At 43.3% G+C, this 26145-nt stretch overlaps 2 protein-coding genes across 5 annotated transcripts in view; one reads left to right on the forward strand and one right to left on the reverse strand.

The window, feature by feature from the left end:
* Positions 1-7947, reverse strand: part of tns3.2 (tensin 3, tandem duplicate 2) — a 93676-nt gene extending 85729 nt beyond the window's left edge. For both annotated transcript variants that reach the window (XM_045687764.2, XM_045687763.2), the window contains exons 1-5: positions 7834-7947; positions 3434-3655; positions 3214-3264; positions 2924-3046; positions 2378-2442 (exon numbers count right to left, since the gene is read on the reverse strand). In XM_045687764.2, coding sequence (XP_045543720.1) covers positions 2378-2442; positions 2924-3046; positions 3214-3264; positions 3434-3583 — 389 coding nt within the window. In that variant the 5' untranslated portion in view covers positions 3584-3655; positions 7834-7947. The remainder of the gene's footprint in view (positions 1-2377; positions 2443-2923; positions 3047-3213; positions 3265-3433; positions 3656-7833) is intronic.
* A 7194-nt stretch (positions 7948-15141) lies between these two features.
* Positions 15142-26145, forward strand: part of LOC106560398 (PH domain leucine-rich repeat-containing protein phosphatase 1) — a 54072-nt gene continuing 43068 nt past the window's right edge. Inside the window, exon 1 of one of the 3 annotated variants that reach the window (XM_014123277.3) lies at positions 15142-17383. In XM_014123277.3, coding sequence (XP_013978752.3) covers positions 15634-17383 — 1750 coding nt within the window. In that variant the 5' untranslated portion in view covers positions 15142-15633. The remainder of the gene's footprint in view (positions 17384-26145) is intronic. The other 2 variants (XM_014123276.3, XM_014123278.3) reach the window with 2 other exon arrangements.

Consider the following 26145-nt stretch of genomic DNA (forward strand, 5'->3'; position numbering starts at 1 on the left):
ACATATGTTTCCATAGCCGCCGTCTCCGCCTGTGACAGGGGATACATGTGACTACTGGGAAGTGCAGCGTCTACCAGAAGATTTATCACACAATCCTCCCGTCGATGGGGTGGTAATTGAATAGCCTTCTTTTTGGAGAAGGCGAGAGCCAAATCGGCATATTCGGGGGGAATGCGCACGGTGGAGACCTGGTCTGGACTCTCCACCGTAGTAGCACCAACGGAAACCCCTAAACACCTCCCTGAGCACTCTCGCGACCACCCCGTGAGAGCTCTCTGTTGCCATGAAATGGTGGGGTCATGACGAACTAACCAGGGAAGGCCTAGTACCACGGGAAACGCAGGAGAGTCAATGAGGAAGAGACTGATTCTCTCCTCGTGACCCCCCTGCGTCACCATTTCCAGGGGGATGGTAGCTTCCCTAATTACCCCGGACCCTAATGGTCGATTGTCCAGAGCGTGAACTGCGAAAGGCCTAACCACTGGAACAATAGGGATCCCTAACCTATGGGAGAATGCTCTGTCGATACAATTCTCAGCCGCGCCTGAATCGACGAGCGCCTTATGCTGGGAATGCGGAGAAAACTCTGGGAAGTAAACATGCACAAACGGGTGTACAACAGAGGGCTCTGGATGAGAGTGGTGCATGCTTACCTGGGGCGACGCCAGAGTGCCCTGCCTGCTGCCTCGACCCCTAGAGGAACCAACCGACTAGCAGTGTGACCTCTGCGGCCACAGATGATACACGTGAAAGCCCCTCCTCTGGCCTCCCTGAGCACAGCACCTCCCAGCTCCATAGGCACCGGAGCGGTGGTGCTGGGAGAGGGAATCGACAGAGCCCTCTCTGGACGTCCGTGGGTGACCAGCAGGTTATTCAACCGAATGGACAGGTCCACCAGCTGGTCGAATGTGAGGGTGGTATCCCTGCAGGCCAACTCCCGACGGACATCCTCGCGCAGGCTGCAACGGTAGTGGTCGATAAGGGCCCTGTCGTTCCATCCCGCTCCTGCGGCCAGGGTCCAAAATTCCAGGGCGAACTCCTGGGCTCTCCTCGTCCCCTGCCTCAGGTGGAAAAGATGTTCACCCGCTGCTCTACCCTCGGGCGGGTGGTCGAAGATTGCCCGGAAGTGGCGGGTGAACTCCGTGAACTCGTCCAACGCCGCATCTCCTTCTTCCCACATGGCGTTAGCCCACTCCAGAGCTCTCCCTGAGAGGCACGAGACGAGGGCGGACACCCTCTCCCTTCCCGAGGGAGCCGGGTAAACGGTGCCCAGGTATAGGTCCAGCTGTAGCAGGAACCCTTGGCACCGTGCCGCCGTCCCATCATACTCCCAGGGAAGGGCGAGACGCATCCCACTGGGACCGGGTACAGGAGGGACGAGTAGTGGGAACCCCTGTTGTGCTCGTAGAGGCGCTGGAGGGACTCTCTGTCTCTCCCAGCGGTCCATGGTCTGAACGACGCGATCCTTCGCGACACCGAGATGTAGTAGTATCGCCGCGTGTTCTCTGACGTGCTCCTCGACTCCTATAACCGGGGTACCTGCTCCTGCTGACTCCATGGTGAGGTGTGGAATTTTGTAAGGGGGTGCGTAACTGGTGGCAGTGAAGTCAGACGCAGGAGAGCAGAACTAGGTAATAGCCGGAGCAGTTTAATTTCAAAACCAACGACAAAAAGAAATAACCAACATGGGTACAAAACCCGACGCGCACCAGTAAACATGTGCACAAGCACTTACAACAAACAATTCCACACAAAGACATGGGGGGGAACAGACGGTTGAATACACAACAGTTAATGAGGGAAATGAGAACCAGGTGTGTAGGAAAACAAGACAAAACAAATGGAAAATGAAAAGTGGATCGGCGATGGCTAGAAGACCGGTGACGCCGACCGCCGAACGTCGCCCGAACAAGGAGAGGAACCAACTTCGGTGGAAGTTGTGACAATATCCTGAAAACATATTCACCAGCCTATTTTGACCTATTTCCAATAAACTTTCTCAGTCACAGAAGGCAAATCTATAATCCAGAATGCCTTACCAGTCAGTACAGTTTATACAATGTGTGAACTATGATAAAATGAACATTTAAATCCACATTTTCGAAGCTCACCCCTAGTCCCCATACTCCATAGTAGTTGCCACATGAGATTATCACTTCACAGAGTGAAGGGGCTAGCCAGGCCAGTGACATTTTGCCTTTTCAAACATCTCAAGGCATAGATTTGTTTTACCCAAATGTTAACGGGGCTTTAGAAATAGCGGACTACTAGCCTGGCTGGTCAGTGCCCATAATCCTTACATTCCCATCCCTGAAGTTAAGGCTAGCTTCCCCTGGACACGTTTCAGTAAAAGTGATATTGTTAACATCAGTGTTACCTGGTTGATATGCTGCTGAAGTGGATGTAGGAGGCCACCATCACCCCGACTCTGCCTTGTCCACCCTGTAGGGGCCGGAGCCAAGACACAGGTCAGGAGGTCAAAAGAAGAGCAAGGAGAGGTAGAAATGTTGGGTGTGTCTAATAAGCCTGTGTGTGTGTGTGTGTGTGTGTGTGTGTGTGTGTGTGTGTGTGTGTGTGTGTGTGTGTGTGTGTGTGTGTGTGTGTGTGTGTGTGTGTGCATATTTTACTATAATTGGGAGTACCAGAAGTCCTCACAAGAATAGTAAACCAGCAAAGATTCTGAGAAGTGAGGATATTTTGCAGGTCCTCAATTGTAAAAACTGTATTTTAGGCTTAGGGGTTAGGGTTTGCGTTAGGGTTAGGGGTTAGGGCTAGGGTTAGGGTTAGTAGATAGTTAGTTGAAGTGTTACTAGTCTGTAACATATCATCTGTCTGTAGAGCACTATCCAAATAAAGTGTTCCCATGTTAATAATAATATGTGTGTTTACTTTTTCTTTGTGTGTCTGTGTGTGTGATTCCTACCCGACAGTGCATGACCAGAACATGCTGTGTGTGTGAGTGGAGCCAGTTTTCCATGGTCTTACACACACCACACATCTGTTCCATGGACGGGGCCAGCAGGTCTAGCCAGCCCGTGTCCAACACCTGAGACAAAACACACATGCACGCACACACATAACACGCACACAGTAACCTTGATTAATAACCTTTCTTGAGATCTGAAGGCTTTTGTTAGCTCCCCAAGCTAGTCTTTAGCTCAGTGGTCTTGAGTAGTACACACAGAGAGGCAACAGCTACAGTATTCATTTCACCTTGGGGTTCATCTGGGTCAGGCTATCATTCTTCTCTGAGAGGTTGATCACCTAGGGAAATAAAATAAATATTTTAGACCATTTTTCTGTAGCTCATTAACTACTGATGGAGGGAAGAGGGAGATGAGGAAGAGGAAGACAATGATGAGGATGGGTGTATAGATCAATTATGGGTCAGACTCTACCACTTTTAGTGGTCTATAGCCCCTCCATTCCTCACCATGTAGTTGTGGCCATGTTTGGATTTGAGCATCTGTGTGATGTCACGCAGGTTCTGGAGGTAGGTCTGGTCTGGGCATGCCTGGGGGAAGGATACGGTGATGATGCGCTCCGTGATGTAGTCCAGGTCAATTCTGTATCCCTCCTCCATGACTGGGATATTAGACTGATGAGAGTGATTTGTGATTGTTTATTTCATATGTTTCCCATGCTAATAAAGCACCTTTGAAAATCGAATTGAATTGAGAGAGATAGAGACAGAGAGAGAGAGAGAGAGAGAGAGAGAGAGAGAGAGAGAGAGAGAGAGGGGGGGGGGGGGTAGAGAAATGGGGGAGGGAAAGGGATAGAGACCGAGAGAGAGAGTGAGAGTTTCACATACACACTCTTGTCTCTGTAAAACTATCCAGATATAATAATAGGGGGTTAAACATACAGACCACTACCACTCACTGGGCCGCACCTACGTGGCAGGTTGGCACATCAGTTACACACAGACTGACCTACGTGGCGGGAGTGTTCAGTTTCACTTTGACTCAGCAGACCTTCACTACACACAGGACTGAGGTTTGAGACATTATACCCCCAGAAACTCAATGCTAACGGGAAGTCATTTTCTGCCAACACAGCGATACAGATTTAGGATATTAATTTGATCACCCTGTTGCAGGAGAACTTTCCTTGTAGTTCCTTGTAGGGTATTTGAGGTTTAAAAAGGCTTCTGAAATAAAAAAAAATCCACTTTGAAATTTCAGATAAAAAATGCATCAACCCCTAAAAAAAATTCCATTAATTATAATCCACATAATAATTCTTATTTCCTGTTGCTGCAGGATTATTTTGCTGCTATAGCAAACTGGCTCAAATTAACATCCTACGTCTGTATATGATTTCACATTTAGTCATGCGTATTAGCTAATTCTCTAGTCTTAAATCCTTTGACAGGAAGACATGCTCGGTGAATGTGGAATCGGGAGCTTACAAATGAAAAGATTAGAGTTAATGTAACAGATTAGTCATAACTCCTCCATAACCTCTCACTCTCTCATTCACTCATTCAGTCATGCATAACATGCATACACGCACAGACAGACAGACAGACAGACAGACAGACAGACAGACAGACAGACAGACAGACAGACAGACAGACAGACAGACAGACAGACAGACAGATACAAACACCTCCAGTCAGTCGAGGCAGAAGTGGATGAGGCTGTGTCTGGAAGGATGATGATGTCTGCCGAGTGCCCAAAACATGAATGAAGTCATCCAGACACTCCTGTACCTACTCACTCTCTGAAGTGATTCACATTAGATACTGCAGTCCATGCTAATTCTTCCTCAACAAAACTAGCAATAGTTTCAAGTCTGAAAATGGGTTATATGTCTTTATCTTAATATGTCTGAACATATTTATAATTGTTTGACCTAGGAATATGTCAGATGCAAATCTTGTAAAAGTGAGAGTGATTAGAATTGAAATAAGAAAGTGTTTTTAGAGTAACTGCTTTGCTGTGGGCAGTCTAATTTCTTCCCTCTCACACCTCTCTGGCTGTATAAACTCACCCATTCATCCTGCCTCTGAACTCTAGACCTGCATATAACAATCTATTACATACATGTTACAACATATCTACAGGACACACACACACAAAAGCACACACAGACACAGAGACAGACACAGGCAGGAAGGGCCAGACTGAGACAGGGCCTAGAGTGAGTCAGGTGGCCAGGCCAACCTTTATTTTACCCTGACCATGTGATCAGGATACAGCAGCAGAGTAAACATTGTTACAGTCAATTTCACCAGAACACGAGGTGGTGCATGCTGCTGCCAGGCCCGGCGACAGTCTCCACAGACACTCTGACAAATCTGCCATGCCAAAGTCAGAAAGACTGGAAACACCTTAAACCCACACACACACATAAAAGATCTATGCGGCACACACATGCACGTGTGTGTGTGTGTGTGTGTTTCTCTTGTACACTGCCGTTCAAAAGTTTGAGGTCACGTAGAAATGTCCTTGTTTTTGAAAGAAAATTACATTTTTTGTCCATTAAAATAACATAAAATTGATCAGAAATACAGTGTTGACATTGTTAATGTTGTAAGTGACTATTGTAGCTGGAAATGGCTGATTTTTTTAATAGAATATGTACATAGGTGTACAGTGGCCCATTATCAGCAACCATCACTCCTGTGTTCCAATGGTACGTTGTGTTAGCTAATCCAAGTTTATCATTTTAAAAGGCTAATTGATCATTAGAAAACCCTTTTGCAATTATGTTAGCACAGCTGAAAACTGTTGTTCTGATTAAAGAAGCAATAAAACTGGCCTTCTTTAGACTAGTTGAGTATCTGGAGCATTAGCATTTGTGGGTTCGATTACAGGCTGAAAATGGCCAGAAACAAAGAACTTTCTTCTGAAGCTCGTCAGTCTATTCTTGTTCTGAGAAATGAAGGCTGTTCCATGCAAGAAATTGGCAAGAAACTGAAGATCTCGTACAACGCTGTGTACTACTCCCTTCACAGAACAGCGCAAACTGTCTTTAACCAGAATAGAAAGAGGAGTGGGAGGTCCCGGTGCATAACTGAGCAAGAGGACAAGTACATTTAGAGTGTCTAGTTTGAGAAACAGATGCCTCACAGGTCCTCAACCGGCAGCTTCATTAAATAGTACCCGCAAAACACCGCCTCAACGTCAACAGTGAAGAGGCGACTCCGGGATGCTGGCCTTCTAGGCAGAGTTCCTCTGTCCAGTGTCTGTGTTCTTTTCCCCATCTTAATCTTTTCTTTTTATTTGCCAGTCTGAGATAAGGCTTTTTCTCTCTCTCTTTCCCTCTCTTTATCTCTCTTTCCCTCTCTTTCTCTCTCTTTCTCTCTCTCTCTCTCTCTTTATCTCTCTCTTTCCCTCTCTCTCTCTCTCTGTCTCTTTCCCTCTCTTTATCTCTCTCTCTCTTTCTCTCTCACTCTCCCCCCTCTCTCTCTCTCTCTCGCTCTCTCTCTCTCTCACTCTCCCTCTCTCTTTCTCTTTCTCTCACTCTCCCCCCTCTCTCCCTCCCTCTCTCCCTCTCTCTCTCTCTCCCTCTCTCTCACTCTCCCCCTCTCTCTCACTCTCTCTCACTCTCCCCCCTCTCTCTCTCTTTCTCCCTCTCTCTCTCTCCCTCCCTCTCTCTACGTAAAACAATGTAATTGTGCCAATAAAGGTTTTTTACATTTTCAACATATCCAGCTGGAACCTGTGCTAGACTGACTGGCTGGCTGACTGGCTGGCTGCCTGCCCTGTCCTTGGGCCCTATGTACAGTCCTAGTGGAACTTGTGTGTGTTTAGATAACAACATCAGACAACATCAGTCAGACAGACTGACTACCATACAGTGCTGAGGACCCTACATAATGCTGATGATGTCACACGTGTCCTGTAATGACAACATCAGACGGAATCACTGCCTCCAGTGATGATGTCAAAGAGATGATAAATTACAAACACTCTCGTACTCTCTCAAACACCAATATCCAGGCAATGTAAATATTATAGGCAAATGCCTCAGTCTAACTACATTAGCCAAGCCTCAGTTCTAATACTACTTGTCTGTTTATTGAACACTTTTAGACCAGTACCCCGTATATTTGTCTCTGCTCTACTTGAGAAAAAGCGATTGACACACACACATGCCATAGGGTGTTCTCAGTGTAGAGTAGTCCACAAACCAAACTAATCATGTCTAATTAGGTGTTTTTTACCTCACGTTTGTGAGGAATGTGTCCCAAAATGTATCAGAGATGTCCTTTCTCTCTTTGTCTATTCTTTTCTTTCTTTAATGGATAGCACAAGTTGGCAGTGAACCTCAATCCCACAGCCTGGCCCCTTTAATATTCGTACAACAAGAGACAACTCAGTATATCTTCTTAGTCTCCACTTCACTAATAAACATCATTACCCATGAGTTTTCATGGCCCTGGAAATGCTCAAGCAATGTGCCAACTGTGTCTGAGGCTCCACAATGTCTTTCTTCCCCTTTCTATCCCTCTGCATATCTTAACACCAAAGTGTTGTTTATGACTGTCTGAATCCCCTCTTTCTATCATTCACTTCTTCTCTTTATCTAATTAGAAACAAGACTTGGATCAATTCCATCTCAATTCCACTTGTCATTACACGAAATGAACTGAACTCCAATGGGGAAAACCAATGGCCAATTCAAGTGTTGAAATAGAACTCCTCAACCCCAGGCTTAGAGCAGTAGGTAGCTAAAACACTTTAATAAGAGCAGCTTATCATGATTTCCACCTCACTGAGTCAGTGTTAGTTAACACTAGAGGGAGAGAGCTTACTGCACAGAGACAGCACACACACGTTTGCACGCACATGCACACAAACACGAGAAAGCAGAGAGGCTTACCTAATAGTGGGCTCCTATCAACTGTGAAATCCCCAAAGAATATCTACTACGCTTTTATATGTCTACTGTGTGTGAGAGAGAAAGGGTTGGGACGATGTAGGGGTGGAGACTATGTATGAGAGAGAGAGAGAGAGAGAGAGAGATTTGCTGTAGTTGGTTTAAATTGCACTTTGCCCCTGCCTTTTCAAGTAATGACATTTATTGACTGTTGCTGATTCAGTGTGTGTGTGTGTGTGTGTGTGTGTGTGTGTGGTGTGTGTGTGTGTGTGTGTGTGTGTGTGTGTGTGTGTGTGTGTGTGTGTGTGTGTGTGTGTGTGCCAAAGTACGTGCTGTGCATGGCTTTTATTACTTTCTTACTTAGGCACATCACTACTTTCGGAGCAAATAAAATCCAATCAAATAAATGTGTATTTTGTCACATGCGCTGAATACAACAGGTGTAGACCTTACAGTGAATTGCTTACTTACAAGCCCTTAACCAACAATGCAGTGTTAAGAAAAATACGTGTTAAGAAATTATTTACTAAAATAAACTGAAGTAAAAAATGTATAAGAAATAAGAAAATAGAAAAATAACAAATAATTAAAGAGCAACAATAAACTAAAAGTGGTGCGGGGGCACAGGTTAGTCAAGGTTATTGAGGTAATATGTACATGTAGGTAGAGGTAAAGTGACTATGCATAGATGCAGAGAGTTGCGGCAGCGTAAAAATGGGGGGGGGGGGACTTGGCGCTCCGGTACTGCTTGCCGTGAGGTAGCAGAGAGAACAGTCTATGACTAGAGTGGGTGGAGTCTTTGGCAATTTTCAGGGCCTTCCTCTGACACCGCCTGGTATAGAGGTCCTGGATGACACGAAGCTTGGCCCCAGTGATGTACTGGGCCGTACGCACTACCCTCTGTAGTGCCTTGTGGTCGGAGGCCAAGCAGTTGCCATACCAGGCGGTGATGCAACCAGTCAGGATGCTCTCGATGGTGCAGCTGTATAACTTTTTGAGGATCTGAGGACCATTGCCAAATCTTTTCAGTCTCCTGAGGAGGAATAGGTGTTGTTGTGCCCTCTTCATGACTGTGTTGGTGTTTTTGGACCATGATAGTTTGTTGGTGATGTGGACACCAAGGAACTTGAAGCGCTCAACTTGCTCCAATACAGGCCTGTCGATGAAAGAGAGAGAGAGAGTGCTCGGTCCTCCTTTTCCTGTAGTCCACAATCATCTCCTTTGTCTTGATCATGTGAAGGGAGAGGTTGTTATCCTGGTACCACACTGCCAGGTCTATAACCTCCTCCCTATAGGCTGTCTCATCGTTGTCAGTGATCAGGCCAACCACTGCTGTGTCGTCAGCAAACTTAATGATGGTGTTGGAGTCGTGTTTGGCCATGCAGTAATGGGTGAATAGGGAGGTCTGAGCACGCACCCTTGAGGGGCCCCAGTGTTGTGGATCAGCATGGCGGATGTGTTGTTACCTACCCTTACCACTTGGGGTGGCCCGTCAGGAAGTCCAGGATACAGTTGCAGAGGCAGGTGTGTAGTCCCAGGGTACTTAGCTTAGTGGTGAGCTTTGAGGGCACTATGGTGTTGAACGCTGAGTTGTAGTCAATGAATAGCATTCTCACGTAGCTGTTCTTTTTGTCCAGGTGGGAAAGGGCAGTGTGAAATGCAATAGAGATTGCATCATCTGTGGAGCTGTTGGAGCAGTATGCAAATTCGAGTGGGTCTAGGGTTTCTGGGATAATGGTGTTGATGTGAGCCATGACCAGCCTTTCAAAGCACTTCATGGCTACAAACGTGAGTGCCACGGATCGGTAGTCATTTATGGCATATTACCTTGGTGTTCTTGGGCACAGGGACTATGGTGATCTACTTGAAACATGTTGGTATTACAGACTCAGTCTGGAACAGGTTGAAAATGTCAGTGAAGACACCTGCCAGTTGGTCAGCGCATGCTTGGAGTACACATCCTTGTAATCTGTCTGGCCCTGAGGCCTTGTGAATGTTGACCTGTTTAAAGGTCTTACATCGGCTACGGAGAGCGTGATCACACAGTCTTCCAGAACAGCTGATGGTCTCATGCATGCTTCAGTGTTGCTTGCCTTGAAGCGAGCATAGAAGTAATTTAGCTCATCTGGTAGGCTTGTGTCACTGGGCAGCTTGCAGCTGTGCTTCCCTTTGTAGTCTGTAATAGTTTGCAAGCCCTGCCACATCTGACGAGCGTTGGAGCCAATACAGTATGATTCAATCTTAGGCCTGTATTCATGCTTTGCCTGTTTGATGGTTCATCGGAAGGCATAGCTGGATTTCTTATAAGTGTCCGGGTTAGAGTCCCGCTCTTTGAAAGTGGCAGCTCTACCCTTTAGTTTAGTGCAGATGTTGCCTGTAATCCATGGCTTCTGGTTGGGGTATGTATGTACGGTCACTGTGGGGACGACGTCATCGATGCACTTATTGATGAAGCCAGTGACTGATTTTGTGTACTCTTCAATGCCATCGGAAGAATCCTGAAACATATTCCAGTCTGTGCTAGCAAAACAGTCCTGTTGCTTAGCATCTGCGTCATCTGACCACTTCCAAATTGAGCGAGTCACTGGTACTTCCTGCTTTAGTTTTTGCTTGTAAGCAGGAATCAGGAGGATAGAATTATGGTCAGATTTGCCAAATGGAGGGCGAGGGAGAGCTTTGTACGTGTGTGTGGAGTAAAGGTGGTCTAGAGGTTTTTTTTCCTCTGGTTGCAGATGTAACATACTGGTAGAAATTAGGTAAAACGGATTTAAGTTTCCCTGCATTAAAGTCCCCGGCCACTAGGAGCGCCGCCTCTGGATGAGCATTTTCTTGTTTGCTTATGGCCTTACACAGCTCTTTGAGTAAGGTCTTAGTGCCAGCATCGGTTTGTGGTGCTAAATAGACAGCTACGAAAAATATAGATGAAAACTCTCTTGGTAAATAGTGTGGTCTACAGCTTATCATGAGATACGCTACCTCAGGCGAGCAATACCTTGAGACTTCCTTAATATTAGATTTTGTGCACCAGCTGTTATTTACAAATAGACACAAACCGACCACCCCTTGGTTACCGGAGGCAGCTGTTCTATCTTGCCGATGCATGGAAAACCCAGCCAGCTGTATGTTATCCATGTCGTCGTTCAGCCACGACTTGGTGAAACATAAGATATTACAGTTTTAAATGTCCAGTTGGCTCCATAACAGCTTCTTCTCCAAGCCATTAGACTACTGAACAACTAATCAAATGACCACCCAGACTATCTACATTGACCCCCACCCCTTGTTTGACACTGCTGCTACTCACTGTTTATTATCTATGCATAGTCACTTTACAAATTACCTCGACTATCCTGTACTCCCGCACATTGACTTGGTACCGTACATACCCCCTTTATATAGCCTCGTTATTGTTATGCACATTTCTTGTGTTTCCTTTTGATTGATTTGATTTATTTTCCTTTAGTTTATTTTGTAAATATTTTATCAACTCTATTTCTTGAACTGCATTGTTGGTTAAGGGCCTGTAAGTAAGCATTTTACAGTAAGGTCTACTACACTTGTTGTATTCGGCACACGTGACAAATAAATTTGATCTGATTTGATAGTCTTGATCGGAGCTCATCTATTTTATTATCCAATGATTGCACGTTGGCTAATAGAACTGATGGTAGAGGCAGATTACGCACTCGCCGTCAGATCCTTACAAGGCACCCCGACCTACGTCCCCGATATCTCTTTCTCTTCTTTATGCGAATCACAGGGATTTGGGCCTTGTCTGGTGTCTGAAGTAAATCCTTCGTGTCCGACTCGTTAAAGAAAAAATCTTCGTCCAGTTTGAGGTGAGTAATCGCTGTGCTGATATCCAGAAGCTCTTTTCAGTTATAAAAGACGGTAGCAGAAACATGCACAAAATAAGTTACAAATAATGTGAAAAAACACACACAATAGCACAATTAGTTAGGAGCCTGTAAAACGGCATCCATCTCCTACCGCGCCATATCAGCATATAGGCAATCGACGACTCCTCTCTAGCACACTCTGTTCACAGTTGGCTTCTATCCAGCTAGCCAGAAGTTGTTTTCTCATAGCTTCTTCAACAATATAATTAACAGCTACAATTATATCTGGCCTCTCTAGGAAGCCTCAAGTGGCAGGGGGAAAGGCTGTAATGTGACCTGTATCCATTAGATGGTGCCAGAAGACTATTGTTTGAGTCAGTAGTGAGCTCATTTAGGCATAGAAATGTAAACAGTATTTTATGTCAAACGTATTTGTTTATGCATGAACACAGTTACACGTATTTGTGTCGACTTCATGTCGAGTTGTCGAGTAAATAAGCAGAAATATTACACAAATCCAGCAAAAGTACCATAACAAACATTTACACTTTTCCCATAGATGATCCATTATACTGACTGATCTCTAGTGGTCGCTCTAACAAACGCACTCAGAAATGTCCAAGGGGGCAAGATCAGGTGGGACCGTTCTAGCCAATGAGAGGGCAGATACGCCTGTAAACAACAGGCACGTTTACCATTAGTTACCACAGCACAATCGCATTTGGCAATATCGTAAAGGTTAGCAGTGTGTTTAAGGTTAGGATTATATTTAAAATCACATTTAAAGAAGATAAATTGTAGTAATAGGCGGGGTTTATGACGTTGCGACCAGGCACAACTGTATGGAACGCCGTTTGGGTCTTTGCGTGTCAAAAAGATACACGTCAAATAACACTATTTGACACATCAAATAACTATGGAACGCCGTTTGGTTCTTTGCATGTCAAAAAGATACACATCAAATAACTATGGAACGCCGTTTGGTTCTTTGCATGTCAAAAAGATGCACATCAAATAACTATGGAACGCCGTTTGGTTCTTTGCATGTCAAAAAGATACACATCAAATAACTATGGAACGCCGTTTGGTTCTTTGCGAGTCAGAAAAGAAACATGCCAAATTACACAATTTGACGCGTCAAATAAGCTTGTTGACCAATCAGGACCTGAATATTACTGCACGTCACGTAATCATTTGACATTTTCCAGATGTTTTTTTAACATAGTTATTACACAATGATTACACTATCACTCCTATTTCATGTCATAACGATTCGCCGAAACGTATGCTATGACCCTGGTAAAGTTTTGTCTCGTGCACCTGCCGCTACCGCACGAGCGCAGACACACTTCCCCAAACTGGACGGTGCTGGTTAGAAAAAAGCTAGCTAAGCTGATAGATGCAAACAATGTTCTTCCCAAAAACATTGCAAAACTACATAATCTGTTTCAGTAGCTATAGTTAGCTAGCTCACTATCTAGTTAGGTGTCATCACCCAAGACAGTTCTTATTTGATTCATCGTGGTCGGACCCACCTATGTGAAGCTAGCCACAATAAGGATTAGCCACAATTGTGGAATTTTTGGTTCACCTTCAAAATAAAGGTATCTAATTGAAAGCTATACAAATGAATACAAATAATGTTCTTATATAAATTCAACAAAATACAATAATTTGTTAATTTGACAAAAATGTGTTAATCACACTGGTTGTATTAGACTTTAGAATTGCATTGGGGGCATACTTATTTCACTGTATCAGTCTACTCTACTCAATGACACCCAGAGAACATTAGTGTCATAGCTTTTATTGCGGGACCTGAAACCACTGTGAATTGAGACACATGTATTGTACCAGTCGACCTACTATGTGTATTGAACACTATTCCAGAGGAAAAACAATATGACCTGGATGTTTTGGAGCCTGATAACTCTGAGAAGGACGTTGGGGAAAAGGCACTTGGGTACTGAGTAGACTGATATCCCATTTCATTGATCCCAATCATTAGGTAAGGCTGTACAGTGCAATATAAATGTCAATACGCACAATAGGCTGACTGGGTAGGTACATTTCCACATTCAAAGTCCCTCAATAAGAGCTACTATGACGCTAATATTTGCGTAAACTCTTCCCAGTTATTTTCTGTGGGAGTAGACTCATACTCAATTTCATTGCTCCACGTTCCAACACTCCGACCATGTTTAAGATTAAGTAGTCTAAATATGGCATGATTCCACCAATTGTAACCTTCTGCATCGCTTTCAAATATGGACTTTATTTTGAAGCCGAAACGCAAATTCCACTAATGTGGCTAGTTTCACAACACATAACCTGGTCCGGTCAAATCACACTAGAAAGATGAAGCTAGCTGGCTGTTTACATTTTTTACATTTGACATTTCAGTCATTTAGCAGACGTTCTTATCTAGAGCGACTTACAGTAGTGAATGCATTCATTTCATAAATTTATTTACGTTAGTTTTGGGCAACAGGGTTAAGTAGCTGGCTAGCTAGTGATTTCAATAGTAGAACAACAAGTGGCTACCTAGCTAATACTTACTCGCATGGATTCCTAAATCATTGCTAAGAATATTGAAAATGACGGCAGTTTCTACTGGTTATTGTTTTCAGGCTGGTTGCATTGGTGCTAGCTAACTACCCCAGAAGTTGCTAATAACATCTGTATCAAAGATATTTGCAAACATTTTTGATCCTGCTCTTTTGATCCTGGTCTAAATTCAAATGCTTACACAGATGTTTTCCCATTCGTTCGAACAAATAACCAACGCAGTTTTGTACAGCTTTGACAGTAATGGTGGCGCTTGGCTTGCACTGCAAATTCAGCACACACAATATTCTATAATAAATTGTTATTTGACGTGTCAAATTAAAGCTTACTTGACGGTCAAATTGTTATTTGACGTGTATCTTTTTGGACACGCAAAGACCCAAACGGCGTTCCATACGTAACAACATAGTCATAACGAAACTTTTATTCGGTCAAATAAGCCACACGTTGCAAATAAACATTTCATTTTCTGTTAACCAAATTCGACACTCTCGTTGACCTCCATACAAAAACTGAGGGCTATCTGCTGAAGAAGACAGATTTTGGGCCCAGTTATCCCATGGCAACTTTGACAAGCAAAACTAATGCCTAGAAACACATCATCGGGTCTAACCGGCCTATCGTGCCGAACTACGCATGTGCAAACCGTCAAAGTTAATGGCCCTCCTATATAGTTATTTTGGACGAAAATGAAAACGTGTCAGTTTGTCACTTTCATGAGTTTGGAGTAATAACATGTTAAACTACTTAAAACATTGTCTCGAATGTAATGTTGTGCCTTTCGATTTCAAGAAAAGTAACAACTAAGGAATAATGTTTCACTTCTCTCATTGAATTTTCTAACCCCGGCCTGGTCTGCTTGGTCTCCTTCACAAGCGTTTCCTGAAGTGTTCTGATGTTGTGACTCGGGGTTTAGAAACGATGTGCTAATGTCGCTGCTAAAGGGAAACGTTAAATACAGAAAACGACATTTCCCAGAAGTCCATGTATGGATCCTCACGTCATCTCATAAATATAAAGCTTTCGTGGGTGTAAACATATCTACAAATTCCGCCAGCTTCATCAAATGCTTCACATATCTAATGAGCTTGACTGGCTGGTTTCATTCCGCAGCAAAACATCCTCTATAATGGTGGTATCGATAGCAACCGAGCGGCATTGACCGGCGATTTCACCAGCAGACAGCAAAAGAAAACAAATTGCACGGCCTGGCTAGCTCTCTTGATTTCTCCATGGCTAGCTGGAAAACGCAAGTGGAATAATGAATGTAACGAATAAACTGCATGGGTACCTGCTGGAACTAACGTTAGCTAACTAGCTTTATTTATTTGGAGTTCGTAGTGGTCGTTGCTACTGTTAGCTTGCTTGCTAACGTTAGCGCATTCACTTGCGGAAGATGGAAAGTGTGCGTATAGTGGCTGGGGAGAGGAACCGATTGGAGGTGGATGCCCTGTCAACATCAGTCGGAATATTAGACTCGGAAATTGGACAAATAAGAAGTGGCAGCAAGTTTTTAAAGGCCAGTGGTGGTGCACTCTTCCCCGCTGGAAAAATAACTGCGACGGGGGAAGATGATGGCGGGGAGACAAAACTCTTGGGACTTGCTACCACCTCCCTACTTCACATAGCGATACGGAACGGGATTTACCAAAACCAGGCTGCTAACGCCACCAGTAGTGCTGCCAATCTCAACATGACCACCGGTAAAACACCCAACATCTACAGCCTCGTATCGGTCAGCAGCACCAGCGTGAACTCGTTGTTGACCAGGAGACGGCGGCACAAGAGGAACCTCTCGGCCGCAGCTTCGACAACCTCAAGCCCTACCGCAGTCTCCTCCGTTGGGGGAGTGAGATCCACACTGTCCGCCTCGTCTGTCAACAACACACTGAGCCTGGATAGAAAGACCTTGCTTCGCCAGAAGCAGGCGAAACAGCTCCAGCCCAACGACAAGGCGTGGGTCCGAGCTGACCTCCAGCAGGGTTGTATCCACGTCCATGACCGACTCACGCCCTCCTACCCCCGGGCAGTACTATGCACCGTGGACACCACCGCTGGGGAGATAGCGGCTCGTCTGGGGCAGCTTGTAGGTAAATGTGGAGGGATACTAAGAATGACTCGCAAAACAAGTGGTTATGTTGACCTGAACGGTAACTGCAATGGTAGCCATGGGCATATTGACTACCAACTTGGTGTGAATAAAAGTAACAACGTGAAGACCTCCTACCCAGGTTCTGTGATCTCCTACTCAGGGTCAGAAGAGAACCAACCAGTCTCTCCAATCAAGCGGCTTCATAGCAATACCAACCATGCTCAATATTACCTGGAAACAAATATATTACTTTCTGACTACAAGATACCAAGCACCTCTTCGTCTGAGGTTTATCTAAATGACAGTGAGGGTGCAGACATGGGCCTGAGTGGGGCCGACAGTTGTGGACTGTACTCAGGCTCAGACATGGAGAGTAGCACCTTTGATGATTTGAGCCCCGGTGGTCCGCGGCCCAGCCAACACCGGGACTCCCTCAGTGATGCTGCTGTCCTAGGGACAAACTCCTCAGTGCTCAGCCCGAACTTTGACTCCGCCACGGAGGAATTGGACCCATTTGGGAGTTCCTCAGACGAGGTTGAGCTTGACCCTTCCCCGACACACACTGCCAGCATCCCCACTGTCACTCAGCAACAGACCCTGGAGGGGAAATCCATGCACGTCCCAACAACTGATACCTGCAAAGCTCCTGACAACAGGCTATCAAAGTCAAACCAACTAGAAGACAAAAACGCTGCTGATGAAGGCGGGAAAACAGGTAGCACTGGAGGAGAACCCAGACTGATCAATCCCCCGTCAAGCTGCGGCAGTAGTGGCAGTAACTCACTGGCCCGACCTCTGACTGACAGAGCAGCTGTTGAACGTGACCTGGTCGTTTCAGGGGAGCAGAGAGGGGTCCTGGGCCCAGAGAAAGTCTCTCCAGCACCGGCCCTCTTCGCCCAGCTGCACGGTGGAGCTATGAGGAGGCTGGAGGATGATGAGAAGCCTCTGCAGATGCAGAATGAGTACCTCTCCAATCTGGGCTATGGAGACCCGTGGCGGGTACAGGAGGAGGGTATGGACCCAGAAATAGGCTGTCTCATACGCTTCTACGCAGGTGAGTGTGACCTTAGAAAATGTGATTCTCATTTATTATCATGGGTATTAATGAATGGTTATGTACTAGTTATAAATATTTTATGTGTGGATTTTGTTATGAAGTCCTTATGAAGGTTATTAAGTAGGCACCCTTCAAATAAAGTGTACCAGTATTTCTGTGTTGAAGGTGATTGAGGATTGGGTGGGTCAGGTGACTGTTTCAGTGCTAAATAAGGACACAGCCAGGGTAAGCAGCTTCTAGTCAGATTCTCTAGGTTAGCTTAGCTTGGTGGTTCTCCCTTGGCCCCTGCACTGCTATCCCTGCCCTGGCTATCTGTCAGTTTGATTGTGTTTGGCTAGTGCTCTGCCCATTATCATGCTGTCAACCCATTCCTAGTCCTACTAAAGCACTGTGTGTCCATCCACTACAATGGCATTATGTTTGGTCAGTCGGATTGTCAAAACAAAAAGATGAATCAATTGTTCCAGCGGCCGGAGACAATAGCCTGCCTTGTGCCTCCGAACCGCCTACACGCTCCACCCCCAACGGGGAATGATGAATAGGCAGACACATCTGGAGGTAACAGGTGTGCTCATTTTCCATGATGCCCCAAGATCACAATGATTGTTAGGAACCACTTTGGAAAAGTGTTATTGTTTTGGATGTTGTTGGAGGGAGGGTGGAGCATATGGGCAGCAGGGATCAGTATGTTTTGAGGTTAACAATAAGTAGATTTGTTTTTGACCTTATCATCTCAGATCTAACCACAGGCATTCAGATGAAAAAACAAATCCCTAACAACCAAACAGCTTATGTTTGATATTGCCTAGAACAGAGATGGGCAACTTTGATCGGGGTGGGGGCCACAAAAAAATCAGAACTCATCATGGGGGGCCTCAGTGGCTCGCGGGGTCTGCGTACCCACATTCATACACACACATGCAGCCAGAGCTGGCTCTAGCTTTTTGGGGTCCTTAAGCAACATTTTGTTGGGGGGCTGTTGAAGTTTTAGAGTTAAAGGTTAGGAAGCTTTTACTCACCAATGTAACAGTGTGGTCAAAGGCTTATTATAAACTGGGTGGTTCAATCCCTGAATGCTGATTGGCTGGAAGCCGTGATATATAAAACCGTATACCATGGGTATGACGAAACATTTATTTTTACTTCGCTAATTACGTTGGTAACCAGGCACCTCAGGGGTTTGTAGTATATTGCGTTACATCGTGCATAAGAACAGCCCTGAGCTGTGATATGTTGGCCATATACCACACCCCGTCGGGCCTTATTGCTTAAGTAACTCTTAGGTAACCAGATCATGAGTACAAACATAGTTATGTTTTTGTATTATTACATATTTATTAAAGATTCACTATGCTGAAATAACTCCACTATTTCCTGGTTGAAAAAATTTGAATAGTTTGCCTAATTTCAGTTTGTGACAAAACAAGCAAGTATAGTGTAAAGAATCATTCTACCATCTAAACCGCTGTGAAATATATTTTCCATAACCAAAACTGTAGTATTTTCAGCTGTTTGAAGCTTGTGTACAAACCTGAAAGTAAAATATGCAAAAACAAAACTTAAAAATAGGAAGCATAGAAATAGTGCACATATAACAGATCTACCACTTCTTAGACTTGATTTCAAAGAGTGACAGATCTATAACTCAAAATCAAATCAAATTTATTTATATAGCCCTTCGTACATCAGCTGATATCTCAAAGTGCTGTACAGAAACCCAGCCTAAAACCCCAAACAGCAAGCAATGCATGTGAAAGAAGCACGGTGGCTAGGAACAACTCCCTAGAAAGGCCAAAAACCTAGGAAGAAACCTAGAGAGGAACCAGGCTATGAGGGGTGGCCAGTCCTCTTCTGGCTGTGCAGGGTGGATATTATAACAGAACATGGTCAAGATGTTAAAATGTTCATAAATGACCAGCATGGTCAGATAATAATAATCATAGTAGTTGTCGAGGGTGCAACAAGCACGTCCGGTGAACAGGTCAGGGTTCCATAGCCTCAGGCAGAACAGTTGAAACTGGAGCAGCTGCACGGCCAGGTGGACTGGGGACAGCAAGGAGTCATCATGCCAGGTAGTCCTGAGGCATGGTCCTAGGGCTCAGGTCCTCCGAGAGAAAGACAGAAAGAGAGAATTAGAGAGAGCATATTTAAATTCACACAGGACACCGGATAAGACAAGAGAAATACTCCAGATGTAACAGACTGACGCTAGCCCCCCGACACATAAACTACTGCAGCATAAATACTGGAGGCTGAGACAGGAGGCATCAGAAGACACTGTGGCCCCATCCGATGATACCCCCGGACAGTGCCAAACAGGCAGGATATAACCCCACCCACTTTGCCAAAGCACAGCCCCCACACCACTAGAGGGATGTCTCCAACCACCAACTTACCGTCCTAAGACAAGGCCGAGTATAGCCCACAACGATCTCCGCCATGGCACAACCCAAGGGGGGGCGCCAACCCAGACAGGAAGACCACGTCAGTGACTCAACCCACTCAAGTGACGCACCCCTCCCATGGATGGCATGGAAGAACACCAGTAAGCCAGTGACTCAGCCCCTGTAATAGGGTTGGGGGCAGAGAATCCCAGTGGAAAGAGGGGAACCGGCAAGGCAGAGAGAGCAAGGGCGGTTCGTTGCTCCAGCCTTTCCGTTCACCTTCACACTCCTGGGCCAGACAATACTTAATCATAGGACCTACTGAAGAGATAAGTCTTCAGTAAAGACTTAAAGGTTGAGACTGAGTCTGCGTCTCTCACATTGGTAGGCAGACCATTCCATAAAAATGGAGCTCTATAGGAGAAAGCCCTACCTCCAGCCGTTTGCTTAGAAATTCTAGGGACAATTAGGAGGCCTGCGTCGTGTGACCGTAGCGTACGTGTAGGTATGTACGGCAGGACCAAATCGGAAAGATAGGTAGGAGCAAGCCCATGTAATGCTTTGTAGGTGAGCAGTAAAACTTTGAAATCAGCCCTTGCCTTAACAGGAAGCCAGTGTAGGGAGGCTAGCACTGGAGTAATATGATCACATTTTTTGGTTCTAGTCAGGATTCTAGCAGCCGTATTTAGCACTAACTGAAGTTTGTTTAGTGCTTTATCCGGGTAGCCGGAAAGTAGAGCATTGCCGTAGTCCAGCCTAGAAGTAACAAAAGCATGGATTAATTTTTCAGCGTAATTTTTGGACAGAAAGTTTCTGATTTTTGCAATGTTACGTAGATGGAAAAAAGCTGTCCTTGAAACAGTCTTGATATGTTCTTCAAAAGAGAGATCAGGGTCCAGAGTAACGCCGAGGTCCTTCACAGTTTTATTTGAGACGACTGTACAACCATCCAGATTAATTGTCAGATTCAACAGAAGATCTCTTTGTTTCTTGGGACCTAGAACAAGCATCTCTGTTTTGTCCGAGTTTAAAAGTAGAAAGTTTGCAGCCATCCACTTCTTTATATCTGAAACACGGGCTTCTAGCGAGGGCAATTTTGGGGCTTCACCATGTTTCATTGAAATGTACAGCTGTGTGTCGTCCGCATAGCAGTGAAATTTAACATTATGTTTTCGAATGACATCCCCAAGAGGTAAAATATATAGTGAAAACAATAGTGGTCATAAAACGGAACCTTGAGGAACACCGAAATTTACAATTGATTTGTCAGAGGACAAACCATTCACAGAGACAAACTGATATCTTTCCGACAGATAAGATCTAAACCAGGCCAGAACTTGTCCATGTAGACCAATTTGGGTTTCCAATCTCTCCAAAAGAATGTGGTGATCGATGGTATCAAAAGCGGCACTAAGATCTAGGAGCACGAGAACAGATGCAGAGCCTCGGTCTGACGTCATTAAAAGGTCATTTACCACCTTCACAAGTGCAGTCTCAGTGCTATGATGGGGTCTAAAACCAGACTGAAGCGTTTCGTATACATTGTTTGTCTTCAGGAAGGCAGTGAGTTGCTGAGCAACAGCTTTTTCAAAAATTTTTGAGAGGAATGGAAGATTCGATATAGGCCAATTAGTTTTTTATAATTTCTGGGTCAAGATTCGGCTTTTTCAAGAGAGGCTTTATTACTGCCACTTTTAGTGAGCTTGGTACACATCCGGTGGATAGAGAGCTATGTGAATTTTGTCAAGTCGCCCAAGAAGTTACATATTGGAGCTTTAACTTATTTCTGGATATCTTCTAAACTACCCACAATGCACTATTTCTCAACATCATATGACGGATCTACTACTGAGTTCGTATTCTGGCACGGGGGGAAAAAAGGGCAGGCGAAAAGACTTCCATATGTAAATTAATTATTAATAATACTCCCAATGAAAATCTAAAAGAAATCTCTCAGCATGTTGCCCAGTTTTATCAGAATCTGTATACATCAGCCCAGCCAACTTCCAATATGGATCTTTTCTTAGACAATGTAGCAAACATTGCTAAGAAGATAGATAATGATTTCAGGGATTTTTGTGATGATGAGGTATCTGAAATTGAGATAAAATACTGTATTAAAAGTCTTAAGGACAATAGGTCCCCTGGAAATGATGGTTTAATAAGCAAGTTTTATAAAGCATTCAATGATAAATTGATTCCTTTCATTCTTGCTATGTTTCAAGAATCAATAGAAAAAGGGGAGTTACCGGCTTCCTTAAAGCAAGGTGTAATTACTTTGATTCCCAAACCTAATAAGGATACTCTTTATATAGACAACTGGAGACCTATTAGCCTGTTGAATAATGATGGGAAATGATTACCCTTGTATTTGCTAAGAGGTTGATGCAAGGCTTGCATCATGTAATTGTTGAAGACCAATCTGATTTTATGCATGGTCGACACATTAGTAATAACATCAGGTTGATCTTAGATATGATTGACTATAATGACCTCATCCTTGATGATAGTTTTATTATGTTTGTTGATTTTTCTAAAGCTTTTGACACTGTAGAACATAAGTTTATGTTCAAAGCAATACGCAGTTTTGGGTTTGGTGACTTTTTTTTGAAAACAGTCCAAACTTTATATAGTGGTTGTACTAGCTCTGTAAAATTAGCTCACGGGACATCCCAAAGATTTGATATTGGCCGTGGCATTACGCAGGGCTGCCCAATTAGTCAAAAACATTTTTTTATTGGTTACTCAAATTATGGCTCTTCATATCAAGAAAGGGAATTTTCAAGGTGTTTCAGCACTTGGCCAGGAATTTAAACTATGTCAACTGGCTGATAGCACCATATTTTTAAGAGACAGGAATGAGGTTTCTAAAGCAGTTTCCTGTATTGAAGACTTTTCCTTAGTTTCGGGTTTGACAATTAATATCAGTAAGTCAGTCTTATTTCCACTCAAGGATTGTGTTTTACAGGAAGTATATGGTATCCCAATTAAAGATAAGGTAACTTATCTTGGAATTGTTATATGCAAGGATGAAAAACAAAGGAGTGAATTGAACTTTAACCCCATTATTGAGAAAACAAAGAAGAAATTGAACCTCTGGTTGATGAGAGATATTTTGTTTTAGGTTCGGGTTTTATTATCCAAAGCTGAAGGGTTATCCAGATCGGTTTATGTCTCGTTATCACTTGAATTACCCCCCTAAAATTGTAAAGGACTTAGATAAGATTCTTTATAATTTTATTTGGAGGAACAAGCCTCACTATCTAAGAAAATATATTCTCACTAATACCCAAGGACAAGGAGGTCTTGAGGTTTTAGATTTCAATAATCTAAATAATACTTTTTAAAAGAAATGGGATTCTGCAGTATGTTAAGAACCAGAACAGTATTTGGAATGTCTTCCCTAAGTATTTATTTCACTCTGTTGGTGGTTTAGAATTTTTGCTTCGATGTTATTTTGATATTGATAAAATCCCAGTAAAGTTGGCCAAATTCCATAAGAAGGCAATTTTAGCTTGGATGTTAGTGTATAAACACAATTTTTCCCCTCACAGAAACTTTTTATGGAACAACAAAGATATACGATTAAAAAATAAGTCTATTTTTTTCATAAATGGTTTGAGAATAAAATTATTTTGGTTGGTCAGTTACTGAATAAGGATAGATATCTACTCTCATATGGGGAATTTCTTGATAAGTTTAAAATTCCAATAACCCCGAAAGAATGTGCAATTGTTTGTGATGCGATTCCAAGGAGGGTTGTATCTCTTTTAAATTCCTCTGTGGTTGATGTAAGTAACATAGATTTACATGAAAATATATTCATTGGCAATATTAACATCAAAGATAAATGTAGTAATAAACAGATTAGGAATATGTTTTGTGATACTACAATTCCCTCAGCAAGATTATTTTGGTCAAATATCTATGGTGATATACAATGGGGGAAAGCATGGAAAATTGCTAACATATATTGTATCAGTAACAAAGTAAAGGAAGTTTCATTTAAAATGTTACATAGAATTTATCCTGTGAAACATGTTTTTGAAAGATTCAAGCTGAATATTGAATATAACTGTGATTTCTGTGGAATGGAGGAGGAGACCATTTTGCATTTGTTTTTTGCCTGTATTTAGAGTAGAATGTTTTGGATTGACATACAGAATTTTATTACAAAAAAATAGGACCGGTTGTAGTATTTAATGGTTTTGATATAATGATTTATTTTAGAAGTTCTGACATAGATAAAGATGTAGTATATTTAATTCAACTGCCAATAATACTAGGTAAATTTCACATTCACAAATGCAAATGGTCTAATTCAAAACCTAACTTTTTTCACTTTATAAATTAGTTTAAACAATATGGCACCACTTTAACTAAAATGAAAAACAAAAAGGCAATTAAAACTTGTATTATTAATGAATATGATTTGTTTGTTTAGGATTCCTGTCAATGTAAATAGTTTGTTTGCATGTGACTATTCCTCTTTTGTTTGTTGATATTTGTTATTATTTTTAAATTTTTTTAAGTATGCTGGCGCGGTAGCTAGCTCAATCTAGTTATCGTTAGCCACTAGCCAAGCTAGCATGTAATTACATTCCAGACCAAATGTTGGCGGTGGTGGATTGTAGCTCACCAATCACATGAAGTGTGATGTAAACAAGAAGCAAATGGGGCACGTGCGGCCATGCAGGATTCTCTTCAGACTTTGTGGCTGTGTTATCTAGTGGGAATCCGTTAGCACGGCAGACTGGTGCCTTCATGCGGTGGGCTCAAAACAAAAGATAAAAGCATACCTGCTTGTTCTAATTTTGTAGTACCTATGTTTTGTAAACTTTTCGTCATGTTCTCTGTGAAGTAGGCTGCAGGAGTTTTGTAATTTTTCCACCTTGTCAGAGTGCTAGCTGAGAGACATCTGGAATATATCTATACTGAACAAAAATATAAACGCAAAATTGAACAATTTCAACGATTTTACGGAGTTAAAGTTCATATAAGGAAATCGGTCAATTTAAATAAATAAATTTGGCCCTAACCTATGAATTTCATATGACTGGGCAGGGGCGCAGCCATGGGTGGGCCTGTCTCCCACTTGGCTTATGGTAGAGAAATTAACATTACATTCTCTGGCAACAGCTCTTGGGGACATTCCTGCAGTCAGCATGTCAATTGTGTGCTCCCTCAAAATTGAGACATCTGTGGCATTGTGTTGTGTGACCAAACTGCATATTTTAGAGTGGCCTTTTATTGTCCCAAGCACAAGGTGCATCTGTGTAATGATCATGTCAGGTGGATGGATTATCTTGGCAATGGAGAAATTATCACTAATAGGGATGTAAATGAATTTGTGCACAACATTTCAGAGAATCTTTTTGTGTGTATGGAACATATCTGTCATCTTTTATTTCAGCTCATGAAACATGGGACCAACACTACACATTGCGTTTTATATTTGTTTTCAGTATATTTTGGATTTCCTTGACTCTCCCTTGGCCCAGCGAACCCCCCCCCCCCCCCCCCCCATAGCTAACTCAGCCAGCACTCTTACGATCAATCTGTAAACCTGCTCTCTTTTGTTTTTAATCTGTGGTTATGTTTTGGTTGTGTTAGTTGTGTTGTAGTTGGGCTCTAGTTTGCCGACCATAACTGTGGTGGCTGGCTAGGCTAATAGCTAGTTGGTTAAATAGCTAACTTAAGCTAGCTGGCTAGCTTGCTGACTAAGATAACTGCATATAGCTAACATTCTTTGATAACTGGTTTGATGGCATTATGCATTTCCAAAACGTTGGTTTACTTTAATGTAGCTGTAAGCTAGGTGTTGATAGCAACTGGCTGACTCATGTAGTGCAAACAACATTAGCAGGCTGGTATGGCTAACGTTAGCAGGCTGGTATGGCTAACGTTAGCAGGCTGGTATGGCTAACGTTAGCAGGCTGGTATGGCTAACGTTAGCAGGCTGGTATGGCTAACGTTAGCAGGCTGGTATGGCTAACGTTAGCAGGCTGGTATGGCTAACGTTAGCAGGCTGGTATGGCTAACGTTAGCAGGCTGGTATGGCTAACGTTAGCAGGCTGGTATGGCTAACGTTAGCAGGCTGGTATGGCTAACGTTAGCAGGCTGGTATGGCTAACGTTAGCAGGCTGGTATGGCTAACGTCAGCAGGCTGGTATGGCTAGCAACCTTGCAAGTTTATTTGTAACAATACATTGATAAAGTATTTGCTTATAAGTTAGCAGAAAATGTAATTGAAAACAGAAATCATGAGTGCAAATGATTTGGTTTAATTTGAAGTTATACATTTGAAGTTATTTCTTTTGGAGTTTACATTTATAGGGAATAGGCTGGTTTACCGGGTCCTCCATATTACATCAT

This window comes from Salmo salar, chromosome 10 (genome assembly GCF_965601325.2).
Source record: "Salmo salar chromosome 10, fSalSal1, whole genome shotgun sequence".
Taxonomy (NCBI): Eukaryota; Metazoa; Chordata; class Actinopteri; order Salmoniformes; family Salmonidae; genus Salmo; species Salmo salar.